This window comes from Trachypithecus francoisi, unplaced genomic scaffold, assembly GCF_009764315.1.
Source record: "Trachypithecus francoisi isolate TF-2019V2 unplaced genomic scaffold, Tfra_2.0 Lachesis_group0, whole genome shotgun sequence".
In the NCBI taxonomy this organism is placed as follows: domain Eukaryota; kingdom Metazoa; phylum Chordata; class Mammalia; order Primates; family Cercopithecidae; genus Trachypithecus; species Trachypithecus francoisi.
The window spans coordinates 157,765,572-157,787,596 of record NW_022681453.1 but is presented as its reverse complement, the minus strand read 5'-3'; the positions used below and the strand labels follow the sequence as shown (position 1 = coordinate 157,787,596).

The window sequence follows — 22,025 nt, the reverse complement described above, 5'->3', positions numbered from 1 at the left end:
ATTTGGATGCAACCTAAATATTGAGTGCTCAAGAAAGTTAATTTAATTGTAATTATATTCCAACTGAGAGAATTATACATACTGACAGATTTGGGTAAATGAACACAGATATTGTATACTTAACAAAGTTAGCTAATCTCTTACAGTAAATCCTTTGAACAGTTGGGAAGAGAATTTAGGTTCTTGAGAATTTCAGAACTCAGTGCTTTTATTCATCCACGTCATGATGTTGGCATGTTACTGTACTTCATTTGATTTAAGTAGTGGGAATTATGATTCCCAAGACTGTGATTTTGCTCAAGTTGAGGAAGGCTGCCATTCCTGGGTCATGTGGTAGTAAATATCTATAAATTTTCAGGGTGTTATATCAAGATTTTGAAATTAGTTCAGGATTTGCCAATTTAAGACTCCAGTATTAACAAAGCAAAGATGTCTCATAGAGTGAGCTTTCGTCTTAACACCCCTTAAAGAACAACAGATAATATTCAAGAGAAAAAGAAATATAAAAAGATTTGGAATAGGGCAAATTATAAGAGCTTGTTCTAAATAGGTGAAAATTAGCACATTTACTATGAATTATTTTAAAATATAAATCACTGGCTGCTTTTTAATTTGAAAAAAGTTACATTCCTTATATTATGGATACTGTCACTTCTCAACTGCTATAATAGCTGTAATTCATTATGAAAAAAAGTAAATATGCTTAACTTACTTCATTTTATCTGGGCCAGAATGCAATAATAAAAAAAGTTAACATTTATCCACACTGACTACTTGCCAGGCACTAATCTAAATTTTTCACAGATTAACAACTGATCCTTACAACTGTGATAGGTATTGGTCTTATCACCCCCATTTTACATATAAAGAAACAGGCATGGCCGGGTGCAGTGGCTCACGCCTGTAATCCCTGCACTTTGGGAGGCTGAGGCAGGTGGATCACGAGGTCAAGAGATCAAGACCGTCCTGGCTAAAGTGGTGAAACCCTGTCTCTACTAAAAGTACAAAAAATTAGCTGGACATGGTGGCGGACGCCTGTAGTCCCAACTACTTGGGAGGCTGAGGCAGGAGAATGGCATGAACCTAGGAGGCGGAGCTTGCAGTGAGCCGAGATCATGCCACAGAACTCCAGCCTGGGCAACAGTGCAAGACTCCGTCTCAAAAAACAAAAACAAAAACACAGGCACAGAGATGTTAAGCGACAGGCCCAAAGACACACAGTCATTAAGTAGCAGACTGAAATAACAAAAACAGTCTGCCTCCAGACTGTGGTCTTAACCACTATGCTATAATGACTCTTTAATATGATAAAATTAATATGTGGCAACTTGCAGAGACAGGCAGCATTATGAAAGTAAGAAATTTGGCCAGGTGTGGTGGCTCATGCCTATAATTCCAGCACTTTGGGAGGCTGAGGTGAGTGGATCACCTGAGGTCAGGAGTTCGAGAACAGACTGGCCAACATGGCAAAACCCTGTCTCTACTAAAAATACAAAAATAGCCAAGTGTGGTGGCACATGTCTGTAGTCCTAGCTACTCTGGAGGCTGAGACAGGAGAACCGCTTGAACCTGGGAGGCGTAGGTTTCAGTGAGTGAAGACTGCACCATTGCACTCCAGCCTGGGCAACAGAGCAAGACCCTGTCTCAACAAGAAAAAGAAAAAAGGAAATTTGAGGCCAGGCGTGGTGGCTCACACGTGTAATCTTAGCACTTTGGGAGGCCAAGGTGGGTGGATCACTTGAGGTCAGGAGTTTGATACCAGTCTGGCCAAAAAGGTGAAACCCCATCTCTACTAAAAATACAAAAAATTAGCCAGACGTGGTGGCACACGCCTTTAATCCCATACTCTGGAGGCTGAGGCAGAAGGATCACTTGAGCCTGGGAGGCGGAGGTTGCAGTGAGCTGAGATTACACCACTGCACTCCAGCCTGGGCAACACAGTGAGACTCCATTTCAAAAAAAAAAGTAAGAAATCTGAAAGCTGAATTACTCAAATATATTTATATATAAACAAAAAAGCCAGTTAACTCACTAGACATTGAAAAAGAATAATACAAGAACAAGTTATGCTGATTATAAGAATGTCATTTTAAGAAACTAGAATACAACGAATTTTACTTCCACAAATCCCCTTTCTAGCCAGATTACCTGGATTATAGGAGTGGGAACTGAAGCTAATGGGTGAATACAGAAGAGTAATCTATGCTATTTTATCTAACTTCTCTTAGTCCATATAAACTGTCCTTAAATTGGTGCTTCCTTTCAGATTTCTTTTTCCTAAATGAAACCACTATTTTATCTTATTTTTAGAAAGCAGCATGGCATCAAAAGCACTTTTTCTGGCTAGGTGGGGCAATTCACGCCTATAATCCCAGTACTTTGGGAGGGGGAGGCAGGAGGAAAGCTTGAGGCCAGGAGTTCAAGAACAGCCTGGGCAACAAAACAACATCTGTCTCTACAATATATCAGCCAGGCATGGTGACATGCACCTATAGTTCCAGCTACTCAGGAGGCTGAGGCGGGAGGATCTCTTGAGCCTGGGAGATGAAGGAAGGCTGCAGTGAGCCATGACTGTGCCATTGCACTCTGGCCTGAGCAACAAAGTGAGACCTGTCTCTGAAGAAAACCAACTTTTTCCTAGAGAAGCTGTGGAAAGGAATTCAGATGTCTTAAGTAGTAAGATCACACTGAGATGTAAATCATGATATCTTGGTTATATTTTGTATCCATTTTGCAAGTAGCTTTATTAGACTGGCTAAGGTTTTTTGCTTCCTGGTAGATCTAGTGAAACCGAGAACTAGAAGACTGAAACCTACATATACCCATATATAAAAGGCTAAAATAGTTTCAGTTTACCAATGATCTACTGACCAAGATAAGAGGAGAAACCTCTTGAAGAGACAGGGTCCCACTATGTCTCCCAGACTGGAGTGCAGTGGCACAATCATAGCTCACTGAGGCCCTGACCTCCTGGGCTCAAGTGATCCTCTTCTCTCAGCCTCCCAAGTAGCTGGGAATATAGATGTGTGCTATCACACCTGGGCTAACTTTATATTTCTTGTAGAGACAAGGTCTTGATATGTTGCTCAAGCTGACTTTGAACTCCTGGGCTCCAATAATCCTCCCGCCTCAGCCTCTCAAAGTGCTGGGCTTACAGGCATTAGCCACCATGCTTGGCCAAGAAGAGAAATCTCTTCAACAAATTAAGCTGATGTTTTTAAAACCCAGACTTGGCCCGGCACAGTGGCTTATGCCTGTAATCCGAGCACTCTGGGAGGCCGAGGTGGGCAGATCACAAGGTCAGGAGTTTGAGACCAGCCTGGCCAGTATGGTGAAACCCCGCCTCTACTAAAAACACACACAAAATTAGCCGGGCATGGTGGTACACACCTGTAATCCCAGCTACTCAGGAGGCTGAGGCAGGAGAATTGCTTGAACCCGGGAGGCAGAGGTTGTGGTGAGCCAAGATCGCACCACTGCACTCCAGCCTGGGCGACAGAGTAAGACTCTGTCTCAAAAATAAATAAATAAAAATAAAAAATAAAAAAATAAAATAACAGTCTTGTCAGCAAGATACCAACAATGAAGAACTCTAAATATGGAAGGCACAATTAAGATGGTGAATTTATCATATAAGCTATGTTAGAAAGAAGCTTTTTCCTAAAGGCACAAAGGCTCAAATCTGACATCTTAGGGAGAAAAAATATCTTAACTGTAGACTGCCCCGTAACAGCAAACAATATTATAGTCAGTGAGGAAAGGTAAGGGAGTTTAATTCCTACACACACACACAAACAGAAGTATACAGATTTTAAATGTGTCATTCCTTTTAATTTTCTTCTACAATAGTAGCCAGCACTACAGGCACACACCACTATGCCTGGCTAATTTTTTTATTTTTTTGTAGAGACCGGATACCACCATATTGCCCAGGCTTTGTTCCAAAATTTTACGTGCCTAGTGGAGGACCAAATTTAGTTGTGTTTTCATCCATAACTATGAAATACTGTTAATATAATCACAGTCAGAAAATGAAGCCATGGAAAAACTAATTAGTAAACATAAACTTTAGCTCAAATAAACATAAACTTTATTTTAGTAAAAATAAAACTTTAGCTCAACATTATCTGACAAATAGAGATTTTTGGAATGGGCAGAAATAAAACAGTAAAGAAGCAAAACAAGGACCCAGACCAGATAAAAATTCTCAGAATACAAAAATAAAGCCTGCTAAAAATTTAGTGATCAATTTTCATGACGAAAAGGAGGCACAAAACTAAACTTCTGCTTACCCAGAATAGGCAAACACAGTTTTCTAACTGACAAAGTTTGGTAAACAAGGCCAAGAAGTTAACTTATTAGGCCACTGGTTGGCAAATTTTTTGTGTTAAGGATCAGATAGTAACTATTTTAGGCTTTGCAGGCCATATAGTCTGGATCCAACTACTTAACTGTCAGCGTAGCACGAAAGTAGTCCTAGATAGTACATAAATGAATGAGCATGGTTGTGTTCCAATAAAACATAATTTACAAAAACACATCAGGTCAGATTTGGCCCATGGTCTGAAGTTTGTTGAGCCTGTTCTGAGCTATAAAGATCTTTGGAGACAAACTGTATTATGTTTCTTTGTACCTACCACAGTGACTAATATACAACAAGGCTCATTAAGTTACTTTTCACCTGAAGTAAGTCATTATCCATACTATATATAAAAGAGAACTAAATTTATTCACTTGGAACAAGTGACAAAAAGAACAAGACACAAAAGGCCGCACCATTGTGGAAGGGTAAACACTATGCTGTATTTCCGAGATTGTTTTCTTGTAAGAGTAATTGCTACTGGCATCTTTCTTCAGAAGAATAGGGGGAGAGTGTGCAACTTTTGTGAATATACAATAAAACGACTATTGGATATTTAAACCCCAAATGTAATACCTAGTTTTCAGTGTTGTTGCTGCTCTTGGCGATCTGAATCCCCACCTGCTGACTCCTGCCATTGCCTCAAAGGCTAATCCACTTATGATCCAGGAACCCTTAAGCTGCCTACTGTAGTTCCAAAACATCTTCTGATTTCTTTCCTGTAGTATACAAAGATGAAGGAAGCTAAAGAAGGAGTCAGAGGAACAGGGGAAAAGTAGTGACTGTTAGGACCAAAGTGAGAGACTTGAATTCCCAAATTATCCCAAAAATTCAGAAGGAGGACTAAATCTATCACACTGTATCCCAAACCTACACTACCCATCAAGTATGTTTATATATGCACATAGCCTCAGGCAAAAGTTCAATAGTTCATTTTGGTTTGGGCAAGGGAGAAGATTACCAAAGCAAAGACTATGATTTAATGCCAACAAAATAACATTTACTGTTAATTCAAACACTTCTTTCAATTTAATCTTCTCAACAAACCTATCCAGCAGTGAGTATCATTCTCATTTTATATATCAGGAAAGTGAAGCTCAGGTGAAGTACCTTGCTTATCTTGCCACAGGTGGTAAAGAAGTGGAGTTAAAAATTCAAACTCAGTTTTAACTGCAAAGACCATGCTCCAACACACACAAAAATGCTGGAAACAGAAGAACTGGGAGCTGCTGCTTTTTTTTTTTTTTTTTTGAGACGGAGTTCGCTCTGTTGCCCAGGTTAGAGTGCAGTGGAGTGATCTCGGCTCATTGTAACCTCCGCCTCCTGGGTTCAAGCGATTCTCCTGCCTCAGCCTCCTGAGTAGCTGGGATTACAGGCATGCGCCACCACGCCTGGCTAATTTTTGTATTTTTAGTAGAGACAGGGTTTCAGGCTGGTCTTGAACACCTGGCCTCCAGATCCACCCACTTCGGCCTCCCAAAGTGCTGAAACTACAGGCGTGAGCCACCACACCGGCAGGGAGCTACTTATATAGATAAATTGTGTAAGCAACAAGAAGTCATTTAACAAACAACCTAGTAACTGTTACTTATTAGGAAAAAAAATTTTTAATGAAAAACCTACTGTAGTAAGGAAAATGCATTACTGTACCACTTAGGGGATATTAAGCAGGATAAGAAACCTATTTCTTTTTTACTCAAATAAATAACCTGACAGGAAAGGAAACTTCTTTTATCAATTTTGGTGGAGGAAATCTCAAATCTCTGTACTAGAAAGTGTTATGTTGTCTAAATATTCTTTTTTTATACATAATAACTTTAAAAAACAGAGATGGGGTCTCACTATGTTGTCCAAGTTGGTCTTGAACTCCTGGCCTCAACCAATCCTCCTGCCTCAGCCTCCCAAGTGTCTAAATATTCTTAATATTGTTTTAGGCTTCTGATAAGCTTAGTGAAAACATATTTTTACAATGTAATACTTGTTATTTAGAATTAATCTTCTTGGTCCTACCTTGTTACTTAGATCATGAAGTATTAAATGTCTTAAGGAGTTCGCGTATTTGTAAGCTAGGCTACTGTCTCTTAATAGGCAAAAACAGCATTCACTGTGGACAGACTAGTGAGGCTGAGGGGGCCTTATACTTTATTTATTTATTTATTTGATTTTTTTTTTCAGACTGAGTCTCATTCTGTTGCCCAGGGTGGAGTGCAGTGGCGTGATCTCCGTCTCCCAGTTCAAGCAATTCTCCTGTCTCAGTCTCCTGAGTAGCTGGGACTACAAGCACACACCACCATGCTTGGCTAATTTTTTTGTATTTTTAGTAGAGATGGGGTTTCACCATATTGGTCAGGCTGGATTTATTTATTTTTATCATTATTCTTTTTTGAGATGGATTCTTGCTTTGTTGCCCAGGCTGGAGTGCAGTGGTGCCATCTCGGTTCACTGCAGCCTCCACATCCTGGGTTCTAGCAATTCTCCTGCCATGGCCTCCCGAGTAACTGGAATTACAGGTGTGTGCCACCACACCTGGTTCATTTTTGTGTTTTTAGTAGAGATGGGGTTTTACCATGTTGGCCAGGCTGGTCTCAAAACTCCTGACCTCAGGTGATCTGCCCGTCTTGGCCTCCCAAAGTGCTGGGATTACAGGTGTGAGTCACTGCGCCCGATCTTATGCTTTTTATTTTGAGACGGAGTCTCACTCTGTCGCCCAGGCTGGAGTGCAGTTGCTTGATCTTGGCTCACTGCAACCTCCGCCTCCCGGGTTCCAGTGATTCTACTGCCTCAGCCTCCTGAGTAGCTGGGACTACAGGTGCCTGCCACCAAGCCTGGCAAATTTTTTATATTTTTGGTAGAGATGCAGTTTCACCATATTGGCCAGGCTGGTCTTGAACTCCTGACCTTGTGATCTGCCTGCCTCGGACACCCAAATTGCTGGGATTACAGGCATGAGTCACTGCGCCTGGCCCCTTATGCTATTTTTAAAGAGGGGATTCCCTACCAGGAAGCAAACCTCTATATCCAGAGGCCCAGGAATAGGGCTGCAAACACAACGTGATATACTTAATGGAATGGTGAAACCATGACTTGTAAGTTATTTTCTAAATTGAAGATATTTATTTCTGGTTTTCAGAGGATTTTAAAATATTGGGTTGAATATAATTTTGGAGAAGTTCTGAATTTGGTATAAAGAGACAACTACTTTTACATTCCAGATTCTTTTAAATGAATATTCTGAGAACTGAATATGAAATGGATATTAAACAAGACCTGTATCTTTCTCCTCTTAACTTTTCTAGACCAGCCAATCAGGCACTTGTGATTGGACATAATATTAACAGGAACACATGTATTAAAGAACAACTTTGGAGTCATGGAATGACCGAAAGGAAAGGCTTAGAACTAACTAATGGAACAGAATTTCCAATAAATAAAAGGTGGGGGAAAAGATTCTCTAAGAAAAGAAGTGAAATAAAATGGTTACATGCGACCAAAAATTTGTTCCTACAAGGATCACTATTATTTCTCATGCTTGGTCCCACTCCCTTCCTCTCAAAGTAGTTAACTCTGAAGATAGGGAGTTGCTATCTGTATTGTTATTACAGGAATTCTGGGCCAGGACTCTAGTGAGCTATCTCTTACTCACTGCTATTCTGAAGGAATGGGTAGGGAAGAGGAAAGAAAGAGCGACAGAAAGCAGCCTGTAGATTTTTACACATCTGAGCCTATTTCTAACACATTTGTAGGAATGCATGTTTGTGGGAAGGATAGCAAGGTTAAACACGTCTTCTCATGGGGTTTGGCCACTATCAGTCCCACCTTCACCCTTACTGCTCTTTTCTCCAGTGTGTTTGAAGGTCAACAAGTTGGAATTTTCAGAGGAGAACCTTCAGTCAAGACAGTGATGGAAGGACAAATTTTACAGCTAAACAACTCAATAATGATTGGACTTGTAGCTACCTAGGGTATACTGACTTTCTTTGACATAAAGGATTTGAAACAGGGTGAGGGTCCAGAGGTAGGGATGTTTGGCCCAGGTCCTCCCTACTGCAGTCTAGAATAGAAACATGCAGGGTAAGGCAGAGAGTAGCACAAATATAAGACTACAGAAAGCAGAACAGCTCCTCCCAGGAGCGAAAAAAAATAAGGATAAATTCTAGATCTGCAGGCCAAAGAAGGCAATAGGGGCATTACTTTAGCCTTCTTTTTTTTTTTTTTTTTTTTTGAGACAGAGTCTTGCTCTGTTGCCAAGCTGGAGTGCAGCAGCACGATCTCAGCTCACTGCAACCTCCACCTCCTGGGTTCAAGCGATTCTCCTGCCTCAGCCTCCCATGTAGCTGGGACTGCAGGTGCACGCCACCATGCCCAGCTAACTTTTGTATTTTTAGTAGAGATGGGGTCTCACCGTGTTGGCCAGGATGGTCTTGATCTCTTCACCTCGTGATTCGCCCACCTCGGCCTCCCAAAGTGCTGGGATTACAGGCATGAGCCACCGCGCCCGGCCCATTTTAGCCCTAACTCTTATTAGCTTGGCTCTTCAAATGTCTTTGTATATGTCCAGAAGGAGCTGAAGGAAGAATGATGTTTTCTGCTACAAAGAAAAATGAAGGTTGCTTCTACAGGACCAGCACTAGGGGGCACCGGAGCAAAGTATACTGAGCATGACCTGTAAGATTGCCCCAGAGCTTCCAACTCTGGGAATTAGGGGAACAGAGGAAATACCCATTGGTGAAACCTAGTGCACTTCCATTTCAAACAACGATCGAAGCTTTTTCTTAATACAGTCTTCTCATAAACTTCATTTAATAGTGTTTACTGTTAAATTATAACTTGAATTTAAACTTCAATTGTAACTACCACTCATAATCTCCTGAGTGACAGTGTTCATGACAATAGAAAAGAAAAAATTTTTCAGAAAAGTACACTTTAAAAAGCAATTTGGCAGTATGCATCAAGAATCTTAAAAGTATACAAAATCATTGACCTAGCAATTCCATTTCTAAGAATATAATACAAGATGAAACAATGAAAAACATAGAACAAGCTTTTTGCACCAGAATGCCCATCACAGCATTAATTTTATTAGTAGAAATATTTAAACCCAAATATCTAAGAGAGGAGAAGTAAAATAAATTATGGTATAGCTACACAACAGATTATGCATATATTAAAAATATTCTCTATAAACTTTTCTTAATAACTGAAGAAAATGTGTTAACTGAAGAGAAGATACAAATTGAAAGTACATTATAATCTCAATAAAATTACAAATATATTAAAGAAAAAGTACTAAAGAGAATACACCAGGCTGGGCGCAGTGGCTCATGCCTGTAATCCCAGCACTTTGGGAGGCTGAGGCGAGTGGATCACAAGGTCAGGAGATCGAGACCATCCTGGCTAACACGGTGAAACCCCATCTCTACTAAAAATACAAAAAATAAGCCAAGCATGGTCGCATGCGCCTGTAGTCCCAGTTACTGGGGAGGCTGAGGCAGGACAATCGCTTGAACCTGGGAGGTGGAGGCTGCAGTGAGCCGAGATTGTGCAACTGCACTCCACCCTGGGTGACAGAGCGAGACTCCGTCTCAAAAAAAAAAAAAAAGAAAAAGAAAAAGAAAAAAGAAAATACACCAAAACATTAACAGTGGTTATCTACAAGTGGTAAGAGTCAGTTTTATTTTGTCTGTATTACTATTTATGTATTTCTTTTATAATGAACATATGCTCAAGTAGGAGAGCTGAAATTTATGAGAACTCTACCTTGTATTTTATACCAAAAAATAAGCATATTTTATTAATAAAAATATAAGCGACCTCTTGAGAGATTTAAATGTTTCTATAAATGTATTAATGATTACAGAAAGAAAAACAGATAGTGGTTGGCTGGCTTGCTCCCTCACTATCTAAATGACCCATTTCATTTTAACATTTTCTCAACAAAATAAAACAAAATTACTTTATGTAACAAACTTTCAAGTTGCTTCTAAATGACTGACATTACAAATATTAAATATATTTAACATATATAAGTATCCCAATATCGACCATATTACATTTAAACTTCAGGAAAAAAGGGGAAAAAATGGATAGAGTTTTAGGTGCATTATCACAGAAGTCCTCCATATACTGTTAGTCCTGGCATTACAAACTGAGCCAACTTTTGTAAAAATACAAAAATTAGTCAGACATGGTGGTAGGTGACTGTAATTCCAGCTACTCAGAAGAGGCTGAGGCAGGAGAATCCTTTGAACCTGGGAGGCGGAGCTTGCAGTGAGCTGAGATCATGCCACTGAGCTCCAGCCTGGGCAACAGAGCAAGATTCTGTCTCAAAACAAACAAACAAATGAACAAACAAACAAAATGTAAAACAATAAGATAATGACAACAACAAAGTCCCCTCTTACGCTTCATCTTTTTTTTTTTTTTTTTTTTTGAGACAGAGTCTCACTCTGTTGCCTAGGCTGGAGTGCAGTGGCGTAATCTTAGGTCACTGCAATCTCCACCGCCTGTGGGTTCAGGCGATTCTCCTGCCTCAGCCTCCCAAGTAGCTAGGACTACAGGCATGCATCACTACACTTGGCTAATTTTTGTATTTTTAGTTGAGACAGTGTTTCACCATGTTGGTCAGGCTGTTCTCCAACTCCCGACCTCAACTGATCTGCCCACCTTGGCCTCCCAAAGTGCTAGGATTATAGGCATGAACCACCATGTCCAGCCTCAAACATGGATTTTTCTTTTTTTTGAGATGGAGTCTCACTTTGTTGCCAGGCTGGAGTGCAGTGGTGCGATCTTGGCTCACTGCAACCTCCGCTTCCCAGGTTCAAGTGATTCTCCTGCCTCAGTCTCCCGAGTAGCTGGGACTACAGGCACAAGCCACCACGCCCAACAAATTTTTGTATTTTTAGTAGAGACAGGGGTTTCATCATGTTGACTAGGATAATCTCTATTTCTTGACCTCATGACCTGCCCGCCTCGGCCTCCCAAAGTGCTGGAATTACAGGCATGAGCCACTGCACCCAGCCGAAACATGAATTTTTAAAGTTTCCATGTGTCTTAAAAATTAATGCTTTTGAAGGTTATCACTTAGAGAAACATTTTAATATTATAGACAGAACTGATGTATGATGATTACAAAATACACCTTGGACTTTTAAAGAAACTACCAACAACTTCAAAATGAGAAGAAATAACTTGAGACAAATATCTAAGTAAGAAAAATGTCACATATGCTATAAATGCACACAAAACTATATGTAAATCACATGAATAAAGCACATAAAAGATGCTGCAGCATTCTTTCTGGCATAAAGAAAATCAGTGGGTCACACCTGTAATCCCAGCACTTTGGGAGGCCAAGGCGGGTGGACTGCTTGAGTCTAGGAGTTTGAGACCAGCCTGGGTAATATGGTGAAACCCCATCTCTACAAAAAATGTAAAAAAGTAGCCAGGCGTGGCGGCTCATACCTGTAATCCCAGCACTTTTGGAGGCCAAGACAGGCGGAACACCTGAGGTCATGAGTTTGAGACCAGCCTGGCCAACATGGTGAAACTCTGTCTCTACTAAAAATACAAAGATTAGCCAGGCATGGTAGAAGACACCTGTAATCCCAGCTACTTGGGATGCTGAGGCAGGGGAATTGCTTGAATCTGGGAGGCGGAGGTTGCAGTGAGCCAAGATCACGACACTGCACTCTAGCGAGACTCTGTCTCAAAAAAAAAAAAAAAAAAAAAAAAGTAGCCAGGCATGGTGGTGCACGCTTGTAGTCCCAGCTACTTCAGGGGCTGAGGTGGGAGGATCACATGAGCCCAGGAGGTTGAGGCCGTAGTGAGCCGTGACAGTGGGCAGCCAGGGTGAGACCCTGTCTCAAAAACAAAACAAAATCAGTTCTGGCAACAAAATCTGCATTGCTAAATATGTAATGTGACTAATAAAAAAATAAAACTATCTTTTATTAGGAGAATATGTCAGGCAAAAATAGGCAAGGAATTTCAAAATAATTCCGCTGTAAAAAGATTAAAAAATAGAAAATATTCAAAGAAGTCGATTGAAGAACAGAGATTCTTATTCCAATTATGGAATATAGTTGTAAAAAGACAAAATTTAGGCTGGGCACAGTGGCACACACCTGTAATCCCAACACTTTGGGAGGCTGAGGTGGGCGGATCACTTGAGGTCAGGAGTTCGAGACCAGCCTGGCCAACATGGTGAAACCCAGTCCCTACTAAAAATACAAAACACCCAGGCATAGTGGCATGCGCCTGTAATCCCAGCTACTCAGGAGGCTGAGGCAGGAGAATCGCTTGAACCCGGGAGGTGGAGGTTGCAGTGAGCCAAGATTGTGCCACTGCACTCCAGCCTAGGTGACAGAGCGAGACTCCATCTCAAAAAAAAAAAAAAGAAAAAAAAGAAAAAATTTAAATTATTAATAGATTTACAAGGAGGAATTAGCCATCAATTATGCTAAATTTTTAGGGAATAACACATTCTAAATTTACTAAATTCAATATTTAGCCAAAATGCAAGTAACTCAACAAAAATGATGTCTGTGGGAAAAAATATCTAAAAATCCAATCAGAAGGATGAGAAAAAAAGCAATTGTGTAAAATTATTAAACCTATCCTATCAAATTTTAATATATAAATTCAATCTCCTTTGACTTTACAATAAAGAACATTTCAAAAAAAGACAAGAGGCTTGTTCTGTCACCCAGGCTGTAATGCAGTGGCAAGACCTTGGCTCACCGAAACCTCTGCCTCCCGGGTTCAAGCGAGTCTTGTGCTGGAATTACAGATGTGCGCCACGACGCCCAGCTAATTTTGTATTTTTAGTAGAGACAGGGTTTCACCACGCTAGCCAGGCTGGTCTGGAACTCCTGACCTCAGGTGATCCGCCCACCTTGGTCTCCCAAAGTGATAGGATTACAGGCGTGAGCCACCATGCGCAGTGTAACACAGTTTTGTTTTTTTTTTTTGGAGACGGAGTCTTGCTCTATTGCCCAGGCGGGAGTGCAGCCCCCGCGATCTCTCCACTCACTGCAAGCTCCGCCTCCTAGGCTCACGCCATTCTCCTGCCTCAGCCTCCCGAGTAGCCGGGACTACAGGCGCCTGCCACCACGCCTGGCTAATTTTTTTGTATTTTTAGTAGAGATGAGGTTTCACTGTGTTAGCCAGGATGGTCTCTATCTCCTGACCTCGTGATCTGCCTGCCTCGGCCTCCCAAAGTGCTGGGATTATAGGTGTGAGCCACCACGCCTGGCCTTTTTTTTGGACAGTCTTACTCTATCGCCCAGGCTGGAGTGCAGTGACATGATCTTGGCTCACTGCAACCTCCGCCTCCTGGGTTCAAGCGATTCTCCTGCCTCAGCCTCCTGAGTAGCTGGGACTACAGGCGCCCGCCACCATACCCAACTAATTTTTGTATTTTTAGTAGAGACAGGGTTTCACCATATTGGCCAGGCTGGTCTCGATCTCTTGACCTTGTGATCTGCCCGCCTTGGCCTCCCAAAGTGCTGGGATTACAGGCGCGAGCCACCGTGCCTGGCTGTAACAGTTTTAAAGTGGCTTTCATTACTAACAAAAGGTTAACTGTTATTTTTGCTTTTTAAGACTGAAATTACTAATAAAAGAGAAAAACCAAGAGGCTAACCCATATATTACCATGCTTCTAATTAGAAAGAATTTAAAAATCCTACTACTTTCTAAATGCAGAGATCCTCAAATTATTACTCAGAAAGGAAAAAAATTCTTACTCTGAAAAAATAACACTCCATATCAAGCTGCTGGTTCTAAATGCAAATGCATTAATCATCTTTACTGTTTAAACAGCTTGTTTTGTTAACAGGAAGATATACAAACATACTAATATCTTTATTTGATTCTTTATCAAATGTTTGCTTCTTACATTCAGGCCTCTCATCACGTGAAATAACTGAAACATTTATTTTATATTTGTGTCAGATAATTCCAATGTGAAGTATTTTTTGTCTGATTCTCTTCATGGTTGTTTTCATAAGTGATATTTTTGCTGTGAGCTCACTTTGCTTAAGATTTTACTTGTGGAAAATTCTTTAAGGCAAGTTCCTTCAGAAGAGACTTGGATTTGATTTTGTTAGGTGGTTGGGGATACCATCATTATAGAACACTTAATCAAAATCTCAACTTTTTTTCTTTCTTTTTTACCATCAAAATAGTATGAATTCAGGTGAAAACCTACGCAAAAGCTAAGTCATAGTTATAAACTTTCAGGGGAGATTTATTTTTCCCCATTTTAATCAATGACACATTTTAAGACAGACTCTTTTCCTTATAATCCCCCAGCCCCTGAAGGAAACTGGTGTGGGTTTATTTCTAGTTCACCACTGTGCTGAGAGTAGCTCGTTAGGATCCCAAAATAATCTGAGAGATGTGGCCACCTATGAGACATTCTATCCTGGACGGACCTTGGACTGTACATTAGAAACGATCCTCAAGGTAAAGCAGTCTTCAGTGCTCTTTTTGGCTTTCTTGATCTTACTTTTCATTTAATCCCTAGCCCCCATTTTTCTTTCTGTTTTGCATGGTCATGGATACATTAAAATAAAATAAAAAACTTTACCCACATTTTAAGTCGTTTTTAACTTCAAGAGAGTTGTTCACTTTGTGTCTCTCGGTATCATACTGCCAGAATCAAAAGCTACATACTATTACCTTTCAATGATGTTATTCTTTCTTTTGTGTGTGTGAGATGGAGTTTTGTTCTTGTTGCCCAGGCTGGAGTGCAATGGCGCAATCTTGGCTCACTGCAACCTCTGCCTCCTGGGTTCAAGCGATTCTCCTTCCTCAGCCTCCTCAGTAGCTGGGATTACAGGTGCCCAACACCACATCCGGCTAATGTTTGTGTTCTTTTTTTTTTTTTGAGACAGTCTCTCACTCTGTCGCTCAGGCTGGAGGGCAGTGGTGTGATCTGAGCTCACTGCAACCTCTACCTCCTTGGTTCAAGTGATTCTCCTACCTCAGCCTCCTGAGTAGCTGGGACTACAGGTGTGCATCACCATGCCCAGCTAATTTTTGTATTCTTAGTAGAGACGGGATTTCACCATGTTGGCCAGGCTGTTCTTGAACCCCTGACCTCAAGTGATCTGCCTGCCTTGGCCTCCCAAAGCTGAGATTATAGGCGTGAGCCACCATGCACGGCCTCAATGTTATTCTTTTTAATAGCATGTTACCTATCAGAGCTCTTGTGTCTACTACAGTGATTTTATATAAGAAGTTTTAATCTGTGTGCGTGTGTACATATATATACACACACATAACTATGTGTCTTTTGCTTGAAGATTTTGGCTCTTCCCAAAGAGGTGAATGTATACTTACTCATAAGATAAACCAAGAACTGGTAATAATCATATATTTTATTAAATATTACAATAATTTATATTATACAATAACAGATAATAGTAAATTATTAAATAATTAAGCAAGGTTATTATTTCAGTAATAACCCTTCTGCCTACAGAAACTCTTACTTACTTTGGAAGGAGAACCATCAGTAATTTTCACCAACTGCCAAAGAATCGAGTAATGGGAACACTGCAGTGCTTGCACGACTATCTGTATCAAATGAAAAAAAAATTTTTTTAATGAAAAATTCAAAAAAAATGAGATAATCTGTTTGCACCGTGCTAAGATAATAATATTTATCACAGTTGTTATTTGATAGTATAGCTTCAAGTCCAAATTTTTGTATAATTAATGAGAATGTATAAAATATTTGGTTAAAAAGGACAAACCAATATATCAGTCTAGAGAATAAAGACACAACATATGGGAATAAATATAGATTGAAATAGCACTATCTTTAAACAAAAATGTAGTGTCATGAATATTTTGCTTAGTCAAATTTTTAAAAGGAGACTGATGAAATAATTTTTATCCAAATTTAATAGTTGAAATAACTGAATCTAAAGTATTTACCCACATTTTATAAGAAAATTTCTACTTTTAAAGAATTTTAATGTGAAAATAATCATATCAAAAAGTACACTTATGAGTATAAAGCTTAATGAATATAAAGCAAAAAATACCTGTGTAACTACCACCCACATCAGGAAATAAAACATTGCTAGCATCTCCTCCCAATATAGCATCTTTCTTCTCCCAAGGGCAACAGTTATTATGGATTATTTGGGAACTGGCATATTTTAATTACCTAAGTCTGCATTCCTAAAGATTTTTATGCATATCGTTGAACAATACATAAATGTAATCATACAATATGTATTACTTTGAGTCTGATGTTTTTCATTTAACATTCACGTTTCAGATTTATTGATGTTGCATGTACCTAGTTCATTAGTTTTTAGTTCTGTGTAATATTTAGAATACTCCCTATTCATCTATCATTGATAAACTTTTACACTGCTTTGAGTTTTAGGCCATTATGGATCATATTGCGATGAACATGCTTATACATGTCTCTTGGTGCACTCTGCATGCATTTTTCTAGGGCAGAGGTTTTCAGAGTTTTTAGTTCTCAGGATCTGTTTGTACTCTTAGAAGTTACTAAGAGTCCAAAAGAGTTTTTCCTTATGTGGGTTATCTCTCTCAATACTATTGTATTAGAAACTAAAACTAAGAAATGTTTATAAAATTCTTAATTCACTTAAAAAATTTATTACATAACAAATAATAAAACTTTCTGAAAAGAAATAAACTTTTTTTTTTTTTTGAGACAGGGTCTCACTTTGTCACTCAGGCTGGAGTGCAGTGGTGTGATCACGGCCCACTGTGGCCTCAGCCCCACTGGCTCAGGTGGCCCTCCCACCTCAGCCTCCCAAGTAGCTGGGACTACAGGCATGCACCATCATGTCTGGTTAACTTTTCTATTTTGAGTAGAGGCGGGCTTTCACCATGATGCGCAGGCTGGTCTCGAACTCCCAGACTCAAGCAATCCACCCACCTTGGTGTCCCATACTGCTAGGACTACAGGTCTGAGCCATGGTACCCGATTATCAATAAATTTTCTTTCTTTCTTTTTGTTTTTGGAGACAGAGTCTTGCTCTGTCGCCTAGGCTGGAGTGCAGTGGCGTGATCTCGGCTCACTGCAAACTCCACCTCCCGGGTTCAAACAATTCTCCCACCTCAGCCTCCTGAGCAGCTGGGACTACAGGCGCACGCCCGACTAAGTTTTTTGGATTTTAGTAGAGATGGGGTTTTGCCATGTTGCCCAGGCTGGTCTCGAAATTCTGAGATCAGGTGATCCTCCCACCTCTGCCTCCCAAAGTGCTAGGGACCACAGGTGTGAACCACCGCAACCGGCCCCAAAACAAAATAATTTTTTTTTTTTGAGACGAAGTCTCACTTTGTTGCCCAGGGTAGAGTGCAATGGTGCACTCTTGGCTCACTGCAACCTCCACCTCCCGGGTTCAAGCGATTCTCCTGGCTCAGGTTCCCGAGTAGCTGGGGTTACAGGCGCCCACTACCATGCCTGGCTAATTTTTGTATTTTTAGTAGAGACAGGGTTTCACCATGTTGGCCAGGCTGGTCTGGAACTGCTGACTTCGTGATCTGCCCACCTCGGCCTCCCAAAATGTTGGGATTACAGGTGTGAGCCACTGCGCCTGGCCTCAAAATAAATTTTCTAAAGGAAAGAATATTTAATAAGAGTAGCACTGTTTTACATTTTTGCAAATCTCTTTAAGGTCTGTCTTAATAGAAAACAACTGAATTTTCCTGTTTTGGATTATGTTACAATATATTGTTTTCATTGAAGTATACGAAAAAATCCAGTCTCACAAAGTAATTTGGGAAAAGAAGGTACAGTTTAATAACCTTTGTAGATAACATGAATATTCCTTGCTATGACACCAATACTCCACTTGTACACTTGCAAGAGAATGAGAGTGAAAAAAGGAAATAACATCTTGATCTTATTGTAAAAATAGTTTTGACTTCATGGACCTGTCCTGGAAACCCCCCATAGGTTCCCAGACTGCATTTTGAGAATATCGATATTAAGTATGCTTTATTGCAGTAAGATACATCAAGTATTCAAACAAAAATGTAGTAAAAAACCTATCCAAATTGGAGTTCTCTTTTACATTGTAATCTTTAATCAATCTTACTTTCCTGAATTCTGATATCTGTCTCTCTGGAAAACAGAGACAAAATCCTATTCCTGATGCTCTTTAAGAATAGGACTTCTGGATCATACAGTATGTGTATGTATAATGTTATTAGATATTCCCAAACTGTTATCCAAAGTGTATCTACTAGTCATTGACAGTTGCTGTGTCTTCACATTTCTACCAACACTTGATATCAGATTACTTAAGTTTGGAAATTCTATTACATATGAGTAGTGGTTTTAATTTTACATTTCTCTAAATACAATGAGGATGAGCACCTTTTCAGTTTTTTTTTTTGAGACGGAGTCTTGCACTGTCGCCCAGGCTTTGGGTAGGTCTTTTACTGCATTTTTGTACACAAAATGTTTACTACATTTTTGGAATAAATGATGTATCTTTTTGCAATAAAGCATACCTAATATTGATATTCCTTTATTTTATTTTATTTTTTGAGATTGAGTCTTGCTGTCCCCCAGGCTACAGTGCAGTGGCGGGTTAAGCGGTTCTCCTGCCTCAGCCTCCTGAGCAGCTGGGATTACAGGCAAGTGCCACCACGCCCAGCTAATTTTTGTATTTTTAGTAGAGACAGGGTTCACCATGTTGGTCAGGCTGGTCTCTAACTCCTGACCTCAGGTGATCCACCGCCTCAACCTCCCAAAGTGCTGGGATTACAGGTGTGAGCCACCGTGCCCAGCCAGTATTCCATTATTTAATCAGTAAATTTGTCTAGTGTCACTATTATCTTCTCCACTTGATAAACTACAAACCATAAAGGTAAATATATGTAGATAATAAGTTAAAAGGGAAATCAACAAGTAGAATGCTGCAGGAACTAGTTGCGAGTTACAGCTGATTTTACTTTTTTTTTATTTTTTGAGATGGAATCTCACTCTGTCACCCAGGCTGGAGTGCAATGACGTGGTCTTGGCTCACTGCAACCTCCTCCTCCCGGGTTCATGGGATTCTCCCGCCTCAGCCACCTGAGTAGCTGGGACTACAGGCACATGCCACCATACCGGGCTAATTTTTGTATTTTCAGTACAGATGGGGTTTCACTATGTTGGCCAGGCTGGTCTCCAACTCCTGAGCTTGTGATCCGCCCACCTCAGCCTCCCAAAGTGGGATTACAGGTGTGAGCCACCATGCCCGGCCTAGCTGATTTTACTTTAAAATTTTCAGGTTTCAGGCCAGGCGCAGTGGTTCATGTCTGTAATCCCAGCATTTTGGGAGGCCAAGGCGGGTGGATCACCTAAGGTCAGGAGTTCGACACCAGCCTGGCCAACATGGTAAAATCCCGTCTCTATTAAAAATACAAAAAATTACCGGGCGTGGTGGTACACAACCTGTAGTCCAAGCTACTTGGGGGCTGAGACGTGAGAATCACTTTAACCCAGGAGGCGAAGGTTGCAGTGAGTTGAGATCATGCCACTGTACTTCAGCCTGGGTGACAGAGTGAGACTCTGTCTAAAAAAGAAAAAAAATAATAAAATTTAAGGTTTCAGATCACTCAAGCAAAAGATACTTTCAATGTGCCTACTTGAGACTGACAGTAACTCTTAAGAATTGGAGGTATGAGGAATAACCTGGTCCTGGGTGCAGTGGCTCATGCCTGTAATCCCAGAACTTTGGGAGGCTGAGGTGGGTGGATCACCTGAGGTCAGGAGTTCTAGACCAGCCTGGTCAACATGGCAAAACCCTGTCTCTACTAAAAATACAAAAAATTAGCCAAGCGTGGTGGCACATGCCTGTATTCCTGGTTACTGGGGAGGCTGAGGCAGGAGAATGATTTGAACCTGGGAGGCAGAGGTTGTATGAGTCAAGATTACGCCAATGCACTCCAGCCTGGGCGACTGACTTTAAAAAAAAAAAAAAAAAGGCAAAGAAAAAACGAAAAAGGAAAGAAAAAAAAGAATTAGAGGAATAAGTGGTGCTGCCTTTGGTGAAACATTAATGAGATCATGTCAGGATTTTATTAAACATAATTAAATGACTCATGTCAGAATGCAGAAAATAGACTACTGAAACACTGTCAAGTTATAAACATTAGTGCTAAACAAATCACCCTACTACACTAGAAGATGTTCAATGGTCCTGAGATACCTTAAGGTAAATTCTAAGCTATAATATTAAGTACAATAACAATGAGGTCTGAATGGAAAAGAAAGACAAGATTTTAAAAATTCCCTTGAATTTGAAACTGTATTTGTTAAATTACTAGAAGAGTGATACATAAATTAATAGTAATCAATGAGAAATTAAGCTGGAAAAAAGTAATGTTGAAGAAGAATTGCTTTATTTTGGTTATGTCATTGTCCTAGTCATTATAAATATCACTTCCTTTCCTTCTACTTTTCTATTATCCTACACTAGAAATATTTCAGGCTGTTTCATAGTTTTAAAGAAGTTTCTTGTCAGGGGTTATGAGGGAAGAGAGACATTTGGTCATCCCATTATCTGTTACAAATATAGAATTCCCATTCTAATCTGTTTCACACATTGGTATTCCTTTTAAGTTTACTTTTAAAGGGACTCCACTGCATTACCTTAAAATAAAAAGCTTGCTCTCATTGACTGGGAAACATTCTGCTTTCTCACAGACATAATTCCATAACAATATAGCTTATCGACACCAAAACAAAATTCAGAACTTCTCCTATCAAGCTTCACTCTTAGTCATTTTGATATTTTATCCTCCACACCAGCAATGTTATCCTAACTCGTTCAGAAATCATTATTCAGTAACTTCGTCTTTCTGGAGGACAAATGAAACAAGAAACAAGGAATAGAAAACTGAAAAAGGCAAAAGCCACTGTTGCAACCTTGAGTACCCCTTCTGCCTTTGATTAACATTGCTCTGAGCCTGGAGAGGATCATCAAATGACAGCAAGTCATTATTAGTCTGATGACTAATAATTTCTTCCAACCCACCTTCTCTGTCCTCCTGTTCCCATGAGGAAATGCTATTCCTAGGACGAAACGCTAACGTGTATTGTACATTTCTAGGCAAATTAACAAGCAGGAGTGCCTTTTCTATCTTCTGTCTGCCAGGACACCAACACCCCAGGAAAACCTTGGTTCCTGAATGACTGGGGAGAGCAATAATACCCTACTTCCCCTAATGACACTTTATGGTTATGGGTGTTAGAAATAAATTCCTATGTGTTAAGCCACTGAGATTTTGAAATTAATTGATTATAGCAGCCAGCACTACTTTAATAAAAAAAAAATTATTAGCCCCTTTCCTTAATAGTTCTTTAAAAGAACTATACCTTCGTATCTCTGACTAGCTGGCTGAATCAGTGAGAATCATTCAGCTTGTGGCTAATGACAGATATTGCACATCTTGAAGATTAATTTTATTATTAATGTAAAGCTTCTGGAATGTTTAAGTTTAGAAAACTGAGTTTACATGGAAAATAAACTCTGAATTAAGATTAGAGAATAACAGGAAAATAATTATGCATATATGTGTGTGTGTATACATGCATATTATCCACACCTATAAGATATGTTTAAAATCCTAAAAATCCACGTAATGACAGTGGAAAATCTCGGCTCTTCTATTT

General features: G+C 39.9%; 1 protein-coding gene across 6 annotated transcripts in view; it reads right to left on the bottom strand.

Moving 5' to 3' along the window:
• The window catches only part of STAG1 (stromal antigen 1), a 421,343-nt gene that overhangs the window by 45,224 nt on the left and 354,094 nt on the right, over positions 1 to 22,025 (bottom strand). For all 6 annotated transcript variants that reach the window (XM_033212569.1, XM_033212568.1, XM_033212571.1 and 3 more), the window contains one exon: positions 15,863 to 15,943. In XM_033212569.1, the coding sequence (XP_033068460.1) occupies positions 15,863 to 15,943 (81 nt within the window). The remainder of the gene's footprint in view (positions 1 to 15,862; positions 15,944 to 22,025) is intronic.